Source organism: Bos taurus, chromosome 26, assembly GCF_002263795.3.
Source record: "Bos taurus isolate L1 Dominette 01449 registration number 42190680 breed Hereford chromosome 26, ARS-UCD2.0, whole genome shotgun sequence".
NCBI lineage: Eukaryota > Metazoa > Chordata > Mammalia > Artiodactyla > Bovidae > Bos > Bos taurus.
This window is the reverse complement of record NC_037353.1, coordinates 13,961,865-13,979,534: the sequence shown is the minus strand read 5'-3', so window position 1 is coordinate 13,979,534 and position 17,670 is coordinate 13,961,865. Positions and strand designations below refer to the sequence as shown.

The 17,670-nt window shown below is 42.6% G+C and overlaps 1 protein-coding gene across 3 annotated transcripts in view; it reads left to right on the top strand.

The window, feature by feature from the left end:
• The first annotated feature begins 3,294 nt into the window (after positions 1–3,294).
• Positions 3,295–17,670, top strand: part of IDE (insulin degrading enzyme) — a 94,583-nt gene continuing 80,207 nt past the window's right edge. For 2 of the 3 annotated variants that reach the window (XM_010819775.4, XM_015460599.3), the window contains exon 1: positions 3,295–3,460. In XM_010819775.4, coding sequence (XP_010818077.1) covers positions 3,363–3,460 — 98 coding nt within the window. In that variant the 5' untranslated portion in view covers positions 3,295–3,362. 3 annotated transcript variants of the gene reach the window in all.

Below are 17,670 nucleotides of genomic sequence, written 5' to 3'. Positions count from 1 at the left end.
CATGCCAGGCCTCCATGCCCATCACCAACTCCTGGAGTTCACTCAGACTCATAGCCATCGAGTCAGTGATGCCATCCAGCCATCTCATCCTCTGTCGTCCCCTTCTCCTCCTGCCCCCAATCCCTCCCAGCATCAGAGTCTTTTCCAATGAGTCAACTCTTCACATGAGGTGGCCAGAGTACTGGAGTTTCAGCTTTAGCATCTTTCCTTCCAAAGAAATCCCAGGGCTGATCTCCTTCAGAATGGACTGGCTGGATCTCCTTGCAGTCCAAGGGACTCTCAAGAGTCTTCTCCAACACCACATTTCAAAAGCATCAATTCTCCAGCACTCAGCTTTCTTCACAGTCCAACTCTTACATCCATATATGACCACTAGAAAAACCATAGCCTTGACTAGATGGACCTTTGTTGGCAAAGTAATGTCTCTGCTTTTGAATATGCTATCTAGGTTGGTCATAACTTTCCTTCCAAGGAGTAAGTGTCTTTTAATTTCATGGCTGCAGTCACCATCTGCCATGATTTTGGAGCCCCCAAAAATAAAGTCTGACACTTTGTGATGTTACAAACATTCTAAAGTTTGCCAATTGTATCTTTATGGTGTGATTTAACAGATTTGTCCCCTGTATTTCCTATAAATTGTAGTTACACCTAGAGGCTTAATAAGATTCAGCAAACATGCATTTGACAAACATTGTGTAAGGATGTGCTTGCTGCCAGGCGAGATACAAAAATGACTAAGAAATCATTCCCAATCTTTTGCTTCTTACACATGCAGAAGATTAAGATTCAAGTAAGTGCCCTTGGGGAGTGGTTATTTCCAGTAGGGTATGTGAAGAATGGAACTGAAGGAAAGTTTTGTAAAGGCAATGCCTTTTCAGCAGGGGTTGAAAGAGCACTGACAAGTTCATACTGTTGTAAGCATCAGCTGGGGGTCTCCCAGGTGACTCAGTGGTAAAGAATCTGCCTGCCAATGCAGGAGATGGGAGTTCGATCCTTGGGTTGGGAAAATCCCCTGGAGAAGGAAATGGCAACAACCCACTCCAGCATTCTTGCCTGGGAAATCCCATGGACAGAGGAGCCTGCTGGGCTACAGTCCATGTGGCTGCAAAACAGTCAGACACAACTGAGCAACTAAGCAACAACAAAGCATCAGTTACCTATGACAGTTGTGTGATTTGGAGTTGGTGAACCGGCAGGGGTTCTCCTTCCTCTCTTTACTTTGAGGCCAAAAGACATGGCTGTGTCCTAAACCCAGTAGCCTGTAAATGTTAACATTATTTGTAAAAAAGTGTCTTTGCAGATGTAATTAAGTTAAGGATGAGATAGGATCATCCTGGATTACCTTGCTGTGCCCTAAATCCAATGACGAATGTCCTATTAAGAGACCAAAGAAAAGACACACAGAGGAGAAGGCAATGTAAAGATGCTTATTGGAGTAACAGGGCCTGAAGCCAAGGAGGTTGAAAGAAGCAAAGAACAGATTCTCCCCTAAGACTGTCTGTAGGGAGTGCCACCCTGCCAACATCTTAATTTTGGCCTTCTGGCCTCCAGACTGTGAAAGAATAAATTTCTGTTGTTTTAAGCCACTAAATTGGTGGTAATTTGTTATGGCAGCCACCAGAAACTAAAAAAGATGGGCTGGAAGGAGAATGTAACATTGTGAAATTGTACCTTACAGCACTAGGAGGGCTTCCTCCTTTCTGCTACCTGTTTTCATCCCTCCCGGGTTTACCTTTAGCTGAAACTATATGGTAAAAAAAGATCCCCAAGAACCTCACTGATGAACTATCCACTTAAGGGATCCTTCTCCCGATTCCCCTTAGAAGCAATAATAGGATTCAGAACACTGTTTTTGGCTGCAGTCTCAGGTCTGCCACATCAGGAACCTAAAAGCACTTAAGTTAGGGAAGTGTCTGTGTTTGTGTTTCAGTCTCTCAGTCGCTTCCAACTCTTTGAGATCCCAAGGACTCTACCCCACTAGGCTCCTCTGTCCATGGAATTTTTCCAGGCAAGAATTCTGGAGCAGGCTATCCTTACCTCCTCCAGGGGATCTTCCCCACCCAGGGGAAGATCCTCCCCACCTCTCCTACAGCTCCTGAACTGTCAGGATTCTTTCTTTTGCCGGGGGTGGGGGGAGTCAGGGGGGTGCTCTGTGCTGGGTCTTCACAGCTGAGCCAGCTTTTTTCTGGGTGGGGTAGGGGGAGGCGCTACTCTCTAGTTGCGTTCTGCGGTCTTACTGCAGTGGCTTCTCTTGATGCAGAGCAAGGGGTCTAGGGCACCGTGGGCTCAGGAGTTGCCATTCCCCGGCTCTAGAGCACAGGCTCAATAGTTGTGACACTAGGGATTAGTTGCGCCCCAATATTCGTGATCTTCTCCCATCAGCGATCGAACCCATTTCTCCTGCATTGGCAGGCGATTCTTTGCCACTGGGACACCTGGGAAGCCCCAAGTTAGGGAATTGCTAACCCTAATTGCGCTTTTCTTAAAAACAAACAAACAAAAACCCTGTAAAATAACGTAAAGGAAAGTTAAATTCATAACAACAATTACCTTGTTCTTGGATGCAAAACATCATAAAGCCATGGAGAAAAAAGTCTTACAAATAGTGCCTGAAATACACTGAATATTAGTAGTAGTACCCATACTTTTTTTTTTTTTTTTAATGTAGTAGTAGTACAGAGTGGTAGTTTTTATTCTGGATTTGTAAATCCAGGAAGGCCTTGTTTTGCGGTGGCCGGTCCCACGTCCATCTAGGTCTTGGAAAGGTTGCTAGTTTCCCAGGGTGGAAACTCCCCCCAGGTCCCGGCCTCTCTCGGGGACTCTCGCGTTTAATTTCTCCCCAGTCCCCTACCCCACCGTCCACGTCCCCATCGCGCTCTAGAGGGAGCCCGAGGGCCGCGCGCCAGTCGCCGATTCATTTTGTGGGAGGTCGCCTCGCCGGCGGACCTTGTTCCAACACCTGCACGGCCGGGACCGACAGCCAATGGGGGCGCCTTCGCAAACATGGCCCCTTGTGCCCTCACAGTATTCGTGCGTCCCCTGCCCCCGGCTAACACAGACCAGATACACAGCCGCCCTCACGCGTGAATCCGGCGTGACCCAGGAGGGTCCCTCCTCGCCCGGGGAGGCCTGGTGGCCCGGCTCCCGCAGCTCCCCGGCTACATTCCGTCCCTCCGGTCAGCCGGTGTCTTGGCCGCCCGCCGTTCCACGCCTTGTCGGGCTCCAGAGAAAACCCGGAGAGGCGGCCGCTCCGAGGCTCTCGGGAGGCGGCGCGGCGCGGCAGGCTGAGCATGCGCAGTGAGCGAGGCCGGCTCGGCACAAGGAGGAAGCGTTCGCTGTGATCCCGGCGGCTTCGCTGGGGTATGCGGTACCGGCTAGCGTGGCTGCTGCATTCCGCGCTGCCCAGCACCTTCCGCTCGGTCCTCGGCGCCCGCCTGCCGCCCTCGGAGCGCCTCTGTGGGTAAGCCGAGCGGAGCGCCCGGGCCCTCGGGGCCCGCAGGTCACGGTGGTTTGGAGCTCGGGTTGCAAAGTGGTGATTCAGCACTTAAAGCCGCTGCTGCCGCCTCCCTTCACGCCGCGGGTCCCGGCGGCCTGGGGCCCGGGCGGCAGCGCAGAGGCCGCCCGGGGCCCGGAAGGGCGGCTCGCGGGGCGGCGCGAGGAGCCTTGCCCGGGAGAGAAGGGCGTCCCTCAGGCGGTGAGGACGGACGGAGGCTGTGACCCGGGTCACCCCGCGTGTGTCACAAGTGCGGGGGGCGCGGGGCACGGGCGCGGACAGTCACCTCGGCCCGCTCCCGGGAGCCGCACCGGGCCGGGCCACTCTCGGGGGAAGTCTGCCTGTGAGGGGACAGGAACCCAAGGCGGACTGTTCCTGGCCATGGGGTAAAGGATCCGAGTCCGGAGACACCGCTTCTCACCTTCCTCTCAGCGCCGCTTTTTCCTGTGCGGACTGAGTTTCCACTCCCGTTTGGAAATGCCAGCCCTGGCAAGTGTAAAAGTTTGCCTGCCTCCGCCTTAGCGAGCAGCCGAGTGTTGGCTTTCCTGTGGGGGGACTGTGGGAGCCGAGAGACACCCTGGAAGCCTTTACAGTGGCTCTCCCGCTTTACACCTGAGACCACCGAGGCCCAGAGAGATTGTGTGATTTCCCCACAGATGCAGAGCATGTGGCAAAAACCAGGACTGGGACGCAGGTTTCTGCCATCCGGTGGCGTACTCTCTCCACATGACTGTTCTGTGTATACTAGAAATTTTCAGCGTTGTAGCGAACGCTGAATAATACCCTTTACTGTGACTAAAGGGGAATTGCCAAAGATGGGCAGTATTGTCTTGCCCTATTTAGATACACTATTTGAACTCCTCCTCTGGTTTAAAAAATACCCTGAATCTACTAAGTGCAGGGCACATTGATGATCCTCTGTGTAATGAACGTGGCCTGCCTTCAAAGTGGTTGGAAAGGATTGAGATGCCACGAGAGTATAGCCAGTAAAAAGGGGTGTACTTGAGAGGGTCAGAAGACTGGGCAGTGTGTTTGAGGAGCACGGTTGCGGGGCAAAGATGGGGCGGTCTGGGCTGGCCTTTGAAGGAAAGGTGCGTGGGGATGGGTGTAATCTTTCCTGGGCGTGCAGGTTTGTCTGTGTTGGGAGCGCAATGAGCAGATTAGTCAGAGCCTTAAAGAATTTCCTTCGGGGAATTAGGAGGAAACAAGTACTGTGCTATAAAAGTAGAATGATGTTAGCCTGGCCTTTGGATTTGAGTTGGGCTCTTTCTAGCGAATAAAAGGTAGGGAGCCCTTAAGAGTTTTTGATGTGGGAAGGGATCTTCATGAAGACTGCTAGTTTAGGATTTAATTTGGTGGCTGTGTGCAGGATCGTAAGGGAGTTGAAACTGGTTGGGACTTAGCCTTTACTGCCTGAACTAGGAGAGCTGTAATGGTTCTAAAGAAGGCCAAATGCAAATGAAGAATCTGTGGAACTTTTCCCTCTTCTGTTTCCCACTACACCACAGATTCCAGTACAACAAACAGAAAGATCCCTGAGTTGAGAGAGGGAAGTGGGGGTGCTGAACATAGGCAGGGTACCTCCCTGGGCCTCCTATGTGTAAGAACACTTCTTAAAATTATTGCTAATAGGTTCTACAGAATTTGTGATTTTTAAAGAAAGCATCAATTTTAAGTTTACACAACTACAAAGTTTGTAAGTTCTACTTATAATTCGATTTTCTTTGTTTTTTCTCCTCCTGTTCTTCACTTTCACTGATGAAGCCCAGGGCATGGGTTGAAGAACCAGAACTTCAAAATGAAGTGGTTTTTCAGAGAGGGAAATTGGAGATTCAAAGCACAATAATTGAGATCATCCATCTAGAAAGCTCTTCACTAAAAATTACTGGCTGAGGCTAGTAAGGAAAATGCAGGTCCAATCAAAGGGGTCATGGTGTAGTTTTAGGAAGGAACATACTAGCATCTGAAGTTATCATATATTTAAATCTTAAGGAAGGTAATCAATCCTACTTTGCATAATAGGAATGTGTTAAAAGATATGGTTATGTAGCTGTTTCCTGGAAGAACTGGGATTTAACCCATGTCTGTATGGTGCCAGAGCATGAGCTCTGAACTGTTATTTTATTCTGCCTCTGAACTGTAGTATTGGAGAAAACTCTTGAGAGTCCCTTGGACAGCAGGCAGATCAAACCAGTCAATCCTAAAGGAAATCAACCCTGAATATTCCTTGGAAGGATTGATGCTGAAGCTGAAGCTCCAATACTTTGGCCACCTGATGCGAAGAACTGACTCATTGGAGAAGACCCTGATGCTGGGAAAGATTGAAGGCAGGTGGAGAAGGGGGCGACAGAGGAGGAGATGGTTGGATGGCAGCATTGACTTAATGGACATGAGTTTGACCAAACTCCAGGAGATAGTGAAGGACAGGGAAGCCTGGTGTGCTGTAGTCCTTGTGGTCTCAGAGTCGGACACTACTTAGCGACTGAACAACAGTTGCCAATGTTTGGCCATTTCTTTTCTGTTCTAACCTCTTTAGAAAGAGGTGGTCTTAAGGCATTTGTATAAGATCAATTCATTTAGAAAGCAGCCTCATTGTTCCTTTTGTAGCCATATTGGATAAGTTGGGACTCTGCCAGATCATCTTAACCTGGGAGAACCTGCAGGTCTTAGCCCAGTCACTGGCAACCTCTTGAAACACCTGGGCATCAATCATCTCACTTTACCTGTAGCTCTATTTGCATTTCTTTGTTCTAAAGGCTTAAGAAACAGACTTTTAAACCACTTTCAACCAAAACAATGGCTTTTTAATAGTTTAAAAGGACAGGATGCCCTTGAATATCTTTAGCCACACACTTAAAAAGTTACATTCTACTGTCTGCCTTAAAGGTTAGAGTTGGGGACAGTCTCATTAGGTAGTAATGTGGGGAGCAGAAACTCAGTATATGTTTCCTTGAGAATTGGCATCCTTTCCATTTTTTGTTTGGTATTTTAGTCTCCTAAACCAGGTACCACAGGCTCAACCTACCTTTCAGCCAGGATGATAAGGCTAAAGCACTCTCCTTCCATAACGTTAGCTCCTTTAAGGTATGCTGGGTTCTGGAGGCTTGGGTAGGATATTCCTAATTAGCTTGTTTTTGCCCTCACTCTTTTCTGTCTGTTCATTCAGCCTTACTTAAGTATCAATATTCTGTAGTGATCATTCATTGTGCTCAGTGCTGTGGGGATCAGGGACAGCTGATAAATTCTGTCCTCAAAGAGCGTTCGGTCAAATTGGATTGAGTAGTTTCACTCCTTCACCTCTGACATTTTACAGAACATCTCTACTTTTGTATTCTGTTCCTTCTTTCAGTTTATTTTGAAAAGCAACTCAGTATTACTATAACAGTATTCTTTTAAAGTGGTGCTTGTAAAATTCTTGTAGAGTTAAAAGCTATAACAGCTTTTATTCCTCCCAAAGAACTATGTATTAAATATTTTCTCTTTGCCTATTAAGAATATGTTACTTAAAAAGAAGTGTGACTCAACAAGCTGTTCCCTGAGGGGAAGCTATCACACTGCCTGACTTTTATTCCATGAATGAATCAGTGGTCGTCCTTCAAAACTGGTTTTCTCTATTGATTTTCCTAGTTTTGCGTATGTTGGTGTCATCATTTCCCTAGTTTAGCTTGAAAATTGGAGTAATCTTTGAATCTCTTTCCCCTTCACTGCCTGTTCCCAAGATCAGACTCTCGAATCTTTCATCCTAAAGTATCTTGGAGTAAACTTTATTATCCATCAGAATCGTAGTTCAGGCCATACTAAATCTTCTGTGACGTCTCACAGCTACAGGTTTTATAACTGACTTTTTTCCCAGCCTCCTGTCTATTAGTTGATCCTTATCATCATATTAGTCCTACTAATATACCACTTTTCCCATGCTGTTGACTTGTTTAGACACCACCAGTGGTTCTGCCCTATTTCAAGATGAAGTCCAAACTTCTTTTTTTTGCTTTAAATCCAAACTTCCTGACCCAGCATTCAGGCATCTCATAAGCTGGCTTTAGCCCAGCTTTTCCACCTAACTTCACTTGTCTCCAGTCAGACTCACTAATTCACTGATTCTTGGACGTGACATGTTCATAACTATTCTAGAATGCCCTTCCCTCTTTTCTTTATATGACTAAATCTCTCCTCCTTTTTAGACACTATAGAGGTCACATAGTTATCTTTCCTTTTTCTGAACTTAATGATTTTAAGATGTTTTGAAATATTCATTTGACATTTAACCATATACTGCCTCATTTATATACTCTTTTAATTATTTAATATTATACATGTCAGAGTATATAGGATGAAAAAGAACAACAAAATGAATACCTGTGTACTCACCATCCAGTTAAGAGATTTCAGTAACTTTGAAGCCCTCTGTGCTCACCTCCCATGAAGGGATGATGTTGTCCTATATTTGGATGATCATTCCTTGATTTTTCTTTATTGTTTTAGTAATTTTAATATATCCCTAAACAGTGCATTGTTTCGTTTTGTCTGCTTTTGACCTTTATGGAAAATTTTCTTCTCTGAGTTACTTCTTTTCATTTAACCTTGTTTCTGAGATTTACGTGTTCAGTGTTGAAAGACAATCTTATGTGAATATGTCACTAATTATTTTTCTATTCTGTTGTTGATGGAGATTTGGGTTGTTTCTTTTTTTTACATTTCCTATCACAATATGTGGTAGGCTTAACCCAGTGCCTAGTCCTCTCTACCTACATTCACTAGGATGCTCATCCAGTCACATGTACATGCTTTATTCCCATTTGTGGCCGCTAACCACATGTGCTTATTTAAATGTAAATTAACTAAAATTAACAATTCTGTTCCTTAATCACCCTGTCCACATTTCAAGTCATAAATGTCTTGTGGGTGTCATATGGAGCAGTGCAGATACGGAACATACCCATCATCACAGAAGTTTGATGAAACTGGCCTGATGTGTATTTGGACAATTGTCAAATATATATCTCTAGCCAGAACCTCTCCCCTGAATTTCAGATTGAGGTAATAAATTTCCCGCTTGACATTTTCCTTTGGATGTCTGATATACATCCTAAACTGATCATACCCCAAACCTGTCTCCAAATCTTCTACCTCAAAACCTGCTCCTGCCACAGTCCTCTCCCTTATCTCAGTTAAAGACATCTCTGCTCTTCCACTTGTTTAGGACCAGCAACTTGGAATCATCCTTAACTACTTCTTTGTTCCCATGTCCCTCATCCAGTCAGCCTGTATATCCATATTCAGATTCTTCTCACTGCCTGCACCCTTTTACCCAAATTACTATAATAGCCTCTTAACTAGTTTCCTTGCTTCTGCACTTGCCATTCTACATGTAGCCTGCTCTTGTCACCACTGGCAGCATGATCTTTCTGCCAAGTCATATATCTTTGCTAGGGAATATAGCTCTCACCTCATCCAGTCACACCAGCCTCCTTGCTTCACTCCATCTTGCTCAGATTATTTGCACTGTTGTCCTGCCCAGAATGCTCGTGTACCAGTGAGATGACAGTGGGCTTCACAGAGAAAAAGGTATTTGAGCAAATGTCTTGGAAGGAAATATAAAATTTGGATGAACAGAGAAGGGAAAGAGAGAGAATATTTTAGATAGAAGGAATGGTATTAGCAGAGGCTCAGAAATATATTGTCCATTTCACGGTATAATCAAGGGACGATGAGATTTTATCCTAAAGGAAATAGAGAGCTTCAGATCCTTTTGAATAGTAGAGTGACATATGTAAGCTGTGTTTTTGGATGATTAATCTGGCTGTTTTGGGAAGCACAGTTGAAATGCAGGCAGAGATCGACAAAGGATAAAGAAGTAGTGCAAATAACAAGGAAAGGAGAGTGTCTGCAGAAGATACATGTGAAAGAAGATGCAGCAACTTTGATTGGGTATGGGAGGAGATGGAGAAATCAAAGAGGCCTAAGAACTTAGGCCTGAGTAACTTTGAAATTAGCTAGGAGGGAGCACCATACATGCTAAGTCACTTCAGTTGTGTCCAGCTCTTTGCGACTCCAACTGTAGCCCGCCAGGCTCCTCTGCTCATGGAATTCTCCAGGCAAGAATACTGGAGTGGATTGCTACACCCTCCTCCAAGGGATCTTCCCGTCCCAGGGATCGAACCCGTGTCTCTTATGTCTCCTGCACTGGCAGCAGGTTCTTTACCACTAGCACCACCTGAGTGGGGCTTCCCAGGTGGCTCAGCAGTAAAGAATCTGCCTGCCAACTAGAAGATGCAGGTTTGATCGTTGTGTCAGGAAGATCCCCTGGAAAAGGAAATGACAACCCACTCCAGTATTCTTGCCTAGAGAATCCCATGGACGGAGGAACCTGATGGGCTACAGTCCATGGGGTCCCAAAGAGTCGGACGTGACTTAGCAACTAAACAACCATTTATTTGTTGGATGAATTTGACAGGGACCTGGGCTTCTGGAAATAGGAAGCCCTAGTGATAAATGTTGGAGAAGGCAATGGCACCCTACTCCAGTACTCTTGCCTGGAAAATCCCATGGGCAGAGGAGCCTGGTAGGCTGCAGTCCATGGGGTCGCTAAGAGTCAGACACGACTGAGCAACTTCACTTTCACTTTTCACTTTCACGCATTGGAGACGGAAATGGCAACCCACTCCAGTGTTCTTGCCTGGAGAATCCCAGGGACAGGGGAGCCTGGTGGGCTGCCATCTATGGGGTCGCACAGAGTCAGACACGACTGAAGAGACTTAGCAGCAGCAGCAGCAGCAGTGATAAATGTAATTCAGCTTTTGCTTACAATTCGCCATTTCTGTACTCTAAATGTCAGTGTAGCCAGTAACTAGTATTTGTGTGTGTGTGTGTTTCTTATTATTAAGAAATTAGAGGCTGTAGTGTATTTCCAAGATTTCTTCCTGGTCTGAGTTACTCAAAGGGACAAAGTTGGCTTCAAAAGATATAGGACAGGAGACAGCACTGCTGCTGCTGCTGCTAAGTCACTTCAGTCGTGTCCAACTCTGTGCGACCCCATAGACGGCAGCCTACCAGGCTCCCCTGTCCCTGGGATTCTCCAGGCAAGAACACTGGAGTGGGTTGCCATTTCCTTCTCCAATGCGTGAAAGTGAAGTTGCTCAGTTGTGTCCGACTCTTCGCGACCCCATGGACTGCAGCCTACCTGGCTCCTCTGTCCATGGGATTTTCCAGGCAGGAGTACTGGAGTGGGGTGCCATTGCCTTCTCCATGAGACAGCACAGTGTGGTGGAAAAGAGCTCTACCTACAAAGGCTTAATTCAACTGGATTCTAGTCTCGGTTTGCCATGAGCTTGGCTGTGTGATTGTGGGTTGGACCTGATCATCTTTAAAGTTCCTGCTAACTCCATGAATCTGAGACTTCATGTTGATAAAAGCTCTAATCTGTTAGAACCTCAGAAGGAATTTTGCCTTGCTCTCTAGCCGTGCCTTGGAGAAGGCAATGGCAACCCACTCCAGTGTTCTTGCCTGGAGAATCCTAGGGACGGAGGAGCCTGGTGGGCTGCCGTCTATGGGGTCGCACAGAGTCGGAAACGACTGAAGCGACTTAGCAGCAGCAGCAGCTAGCTGTGCCTTGGATCTGAGAATAAGCAGGTTCTCATAATCATTTGAAATCATGATGCTGGTATAATTGAATTGCTGGCAGTAGAGATTGTATTGTTTTATGAAGTGATATATAATAAATAATATTCCTTTGACAACTCATATGTATCAGCATTTGTAATCAATTGGTGCTCTTAATTGTTTTAAAAGTATCTCTAGTTTCCTTTGTAGTATAACAGTAAAGTCTCAAGATCAGTTTATGAGGAAGGTAATAATGCCTTTTTTTGTATGTAATTTATTTTATTTTTAAAATTTTTATTGAAGTGTAGTTGCTTTACAGATAATACTTCTTATTTTGGAGATTTCTGTCACAGAAATCCGAGTTCACTTGCAATAGTAACTGGATAAAAAATGTCCAGCAATTCAGTGGCCAGCATAATGGGCCCTGCAACTCATTTTTTTTTTTCTGTCTACAAAAGAAAATGACTTGTGGGGCAAGCCTAGCGTATAACTGACTTTCTTAAGGAATGAGCTTCTGGATTCAGTACTTGAACTGTTGATTTCTTTTTCTTTTTGAGGAGCACATGACATACTACATGCATGTTAAACATCAAACATCCTGGCTTTTAAGGACAAACATAACGAATCTATTTAATACATAGCTAGTTTAAAAAATTTTATATTTATTGAAGTAATACAGGCAGTTTTTAAGAGTTCGATAGTACTAAAACGTTTACAGCAAAAATTAGCAGTTCCCTTCTCTTACCCTGGCCCTTAATTTCTGCTCCCCATAGGCAACCACATTCAACTCTTTAAGCTTTTTATTTTGAAATTTTTTTTTTTTTTTGAAATTTATTTTAATATTTTCAAATAATGCTAATACTGTTATTCTTTGCTTAATTTTAGAAATTATCTATTGATTTGTTTTACAATAGATGGAGATTTAATTTTTTTTTTTTGGCCTCACCCTGAAGCTTGTAGGATCTTAGTTCCCCAACCAGAGATTGAACTTGGGCCCTTGTCAGTGAAAGCGCAGAGTCCTAACCACTGGACTGCCAGGGAATTCCCTAGATCAAGATTTAACTCTCTTCCCTTATCCATCCTTCTGACAAGTTATATCACAAATTTTGGATATAGTAGCCTTCTGTATTTACATTATTATGACTTTGCAAATATTATTCACTACCAGGCTAAATAGTGTTAAATTCTTCTTCTTGTTCATATTTTTTGTCTTTACCTTTTGTCATTTTTTGTTTACCTATAATATTCCTGCTTCCCAGTTGCTCCCACAGCCACTTAGTACAATTTCCTACATGACCAAACTTATTAAATGATCTATTGATTCCATGTTTTTCCTTTGGAGGCTTTCCTTCCAGACACTTTCCCTTCAGTGGCAGTCTGGACTAGTTTTGCTCCAGGCCTTTAGCAAAGTGGTTGCCTGGAATTTACCTTTGTTTCTCTCCTGTACGGTATCTATTTCCTGAATCTCATAATTTGTTCTGTCTTGGTTTGCTCCTTCATTCAAAAGATACCTGGAGTATTTGAAACATGTATTCTAGTAACTACTTGAGAAAGAGAGCATGTACAAGATAACATTTTAAAAGATCTAATGATTTCCTAAACTGAAAAGCATTGATCTGAGTTTTAGTATGAATCTACATATCTGTAGAATAAATCTACAGAGATGAGAGAGAGGATGTGAATGGCTTTCACTCTTCCATCTGGCTCTAGAGTTGTAGAATTCTGAATACTTGAGAATTAAATGATTTTACAGATTATTTAGCAAATGATTAAAGCAAAAAATTTTTGAAGCGACCCTTTGTGGAACTTTGACAAGAAAAGACGTGAAAGTTCTTTTTTTCTCTGTTCTTTCAATTGTTCTTTGCAGACTCCCACTATATTTATTTTTTTTTCAGCTTTTTGAGATATAATTAACATACAGAATGGTGTAAGTCTTAGGTATACAGCATAATGATTTGACTTACATATATCTTTAAATGATTACTACAGTAAGTTTACTGAACATCCATCATTTCATATAAATACAAAATTAAAGAAATAGGAAAGAATATTTTTCCTTGTGATGTGAATGCTTAGGGTTTACTCTTAAAACTTTCACATATAGCATTCAGTTAAGTTCAGTCGCTCAGTTGTGTCTGACTCTTTGCAACCCCATGAACCGCAGCTTGCCAGGCCTCCCTGTCTATCACCAACTCCCGGAGTCTGCCGAAACCCATGTCCATTGTGTTGGTGATGCCATCCAACCATCTCATCCTCTGTTGTCCCCTTCTCCTCCTGCCCTCAATCTTTCCCAGCATCAGGGTCTTTTCCAATGAGTCAGCTCTCCACATCAGGTGGCCCAAGTATTGGAGTTTCATCTTCAACATCAGTCCCTCCAATGAACACCCAGGCCTGATCTCCTTTAGGATGGACTGGTTGGATCTCCTTGCAATCCAAGGGACTCTCAAGAGTCTTCTCCAACACCACAGTTCAAAAGCATCAATTCTTTGGTGCTCAGGTTTCTTTATAGTCCAACTCTCACATCCATACATGACTACTGGAAAAACCATAGCCTTGACTAGACGGACCTTTGTTGGCAAAGTAATGTCTCTGCCTTTTAATATGCTATCTAGGTTGGTCATAACTTTCCTTCCAAGGAGCAAGTGTCTGTTAATTTCATGGCTGCAATCACCATCCGCAGTGATTTTGGAGCCCAGAAAAATAAAGTCAGCCACTGTTTTCCCATCTATTTGCCATAAAGTGATGGGATCGGATGCCACGATCTTAGTTTTCTGAATGTTGAGCTTTAAGCCAACTTTTTCATTCTCTTCCTTCACTTTCATCAAGAGGCTCTTTAGTTCCTCTTCACTTTCTGCCATAAGGGTGGTGTCATCTGCATATCTGACGTTATTGATATTTCTCCCAGCAGTCTTGATTACAGCTTGTGCTTCCTCCAGCCCAGCATTTCTCCTGGTGTACTCTGTGTATACGTTAAATAAGCAGGATGACAATATACAGTCCTGACGTACTCCTTTTCCTATTTGGAACCAGTCTGTTGTTCCATGTCCAGTTCTAACTGTTGTTGCTTCCTGACCTGCATACAGGTTTCTCAAGAGGCAGGTCAGGTGGTCTGGTATGCCCATCTCTTTCAGAATTTTCCACAGTTTATTGTGATCCACACAGTCAAAGGCTTTGGCATAGTCAATAAAGCAGAAATAGATGTTTTCTGGAACTCTCTTGCTTTTTCGATGATCCAGCGGAAGTTGACGATTTGATCTCTGGTTCCTCTGCCTTTTCTAAAACCAGCTTGAGCATCTGGAAGTTCACGGTTCACATATTGCTGAAGCCTGGCTTGGAGAATTTTGAGCATTACCTTATTAGCGTGTGAGATGAGTGCAATTGTGCGGTAGTTTGAGGATTCTTTGGCATTACCTTTCTTTGGGATTGGAATGAAAACTGACCTTTTCCAGTCCTGTGGCCACTGCTGAGTTTTCCAAATTTGCTGGCATATTGAGTGCAGCACTTTCATAGCATCGTCTTTCAGGATTTGAAATAGCTCAACTGGAATTCCATCACCTCCACTAGCTTTGTTTGTAGTGATATGCTTCCTAAGGCCCACCCAACTTTACATTCCAGGATGTCCGGCTCTAGGTGAGTGTGAGTGAGTGATCACACCATCGTGATTATCTGGGTCGTGAAGATCTTTTTTGTAAAGTTGTTCTGTGTATTCTTGCCACCTCTTCTTAATATCTTCTGCTTCTGTTAGGTCCATACCATTTCTGTCCTTTATTGAACCCATGTTTGCATGAAATGTTCCCTTGGTATCTCTAATTTTCTTGAAGAGATCTCTAGTCTTTCCCATTCTATTGTTTTCCTCTATTTCTTTGCATTGATTGCTGAGGAAGGCTTTCTTATTTCTCCTTGCTATTCTTTGAAACTCTGCATTCAAATGGGTATATCTTTCCTTTTCTCCTTTGCTTTTTGCTTCTCTTCTTTTCACAGCTGTTGGTAGGGCCTCTTCAGACAGCCATTTTGCTTTTTTGTTTCTTTTTCTTGGGATGGTCTTGCTCCCTGTCTCCTGTACAATGTCACAAACCTCCATCCATAGTTCATCAGGCACTCTATCTATTAGATCTAGTCCCTTAAATCTATTTCTCACTTCCACTGTATAGTCATAAGGGATTTGATTTAGGTCCTACCTGAATGTGGTTTTCCCCACTTTCTTAAATTTAAGTCTGAATTTGGCAATAAGGAGTTTATGCTCTGAGTCATAGTTCGCTCCTGGTCTTATTTTTGCTGACTGTGTAGAGCTTCTCCATCTTTGGCTGCAAAGGATATAATCAGTCTGATTTCAGTGTTGACCATCTGGTGATGTTCATGTGTAGCATAGAACAGTGTTAATTATATTTATCATGCTGTAAATTATACTCCTAGTACCCATTTATCTCATAACTGGAATGTGTACCTTTTGACTATCTTCATACAATTCCCCCTTCCCCCATCCTTCTGCCTCTATTTACCACAAATCTGATCTCCTTATCTATAAGTTTGTTTTTGAAATGTAATTGATCTCCAACAGTGTTAGTTGCTGTTTCTCAACATTATAAATTGATATTTCTATACATTTTAAATGATCATCACAGTAAGTGTAGTTACCATCTCTCATTATACAAAGATAGTATATAATTATTGAGTATATTCCCCACACTGTACATTACATACCCATGACTCATTTATTTTACAACTGGGAATATGTGCCTCTTAAATCTCCCTCACTTATCTCTCTTTTCACTACCGACCTGTTTGTTCTCTATATCTGTGATTCTGTTTCTGATTGTTCATTTGTTTTGTTTTTAAGATTCCACATCCAAGTGAGATCATATAGTATTTGTCTTTCTCTCTGACTTAATTTTGCTTAATGTAATACTGTCTAGGTTCACCCATGTTGTTGCAAATGACACGATTTTATTCTTTTTTATATAGTTGAGTGATATTCCATTGTGTGGGATATACACACACATATACATTTATTTCTCATATCTTCTTTATTCATCTATTGATGTGTACTTAGATTACTTCATAACTTGGCTATTGTAAATTGTTTTATAATGAAATGATACATTCAATAAGGGATTACTATCCAAAATGTAGAAAGAACTCATACAACTCAACATCAAAATATACAACCTGATCAAAAAAAGGGCAGAGAATCTAATAGATACTTTTCCAAAGAAGACACAAAGATGGCCAAGAGGCACATGAAAAGATGCTCATTGTCACTAATCATCAGGAATGCAAATCAGAACCACAGCGAGATATCACCTCAGATCTGTCAAGATGACTGTTATCAGAAAGACAATAAAAAATGTTAGGATGTGGAGAAAAGACCCCTCGTACACGGTTGGCGGAAATGAAATTGGTGTAGGCACTTTTAGCATCCACCAGGGGATCTTTGCAACACGTATTACTGTAGTTAATGGTAATTATTTCCCTCTTTATTTATTAATTAAAATTGTGTGAGAAATAACTTTCTCCCTCCTTTGTTCACTTATTTATTCATTTTTATCAGTACAGATTCACAGATATTTGTTCTAGTGGTTAACATTCACTGCTCCCATTATTTGTTACACAAATTGTTCTAGCTTTGGCCATTAGGAGCATCTTTGGGTTGGCTACTGTGTACTTTCAATAAGCTCCCATCTTTTTTAGAGAACTTCTTTACTTCTGGCTCCACAAGATGTTTCAGGCTCATCTTGTATTTTCTTTGCCCTAGCCCTGAGGTCAACCGCTTGTTTCCTTTTGTTGGAAAATGATGTTTAAGGATCACGATCTGGGCATTAGATGTAGTCACAGTCACTGAGGTGTTATTGCTTTTAGTTTATAGTCTAGCTACCCCCATACATACACATATTTATATTTCTAAAGCTGTTAGTATCCCAAGTCATGAGTTTGTGTTGATATCTCTGATTCTGATTTAGTATTACAAAGCTTATTTTAGTCTTTTCTTTTTCCTTATTTAGAATTTCTTCTTCTGACATTAAGTATACTGAATTTCATTATCTACAATTTGTTTACTTATTTGATCAGTTCTGGTATACATACAAGGTACTTTCATAATGGCTAACCCATACCTCTGTAGGAAACACTTTTGATAACTGTATCATAACATTTACATACAGTTCTTTCTATTTGTATCCAATCAAAATACTATTTCCCAATTAGTTGTTAGTTTATTTCTTTCCCACCCTTTTCAGTATAATTATGTTAATTTCTTATACAGCTAGTTTCTCTCGTTAGTATTTTTATTTTATTTTATTTAGTATTACTATTTTGCACATTCACATTGACTGATTTAATGGCTTGTTTTTATTGTTTTTATTGCAAAATATATATATTATGACTTACCATTTTAACCATTTTTAAGTGTGCAGTTCAGTGGCACTAACTGTATCACATCAGTGTAATTACTTTGTTTGCAACCATCACAACCCTCCATCTCCAGAACTTTTTCATTTTCCCAAACTGAAACTCTATCCGACAAACTCACAATTCCCCCTTCCCTTCAGCCCCTGGTGACCATGATTCTGACTTCTGTCTCT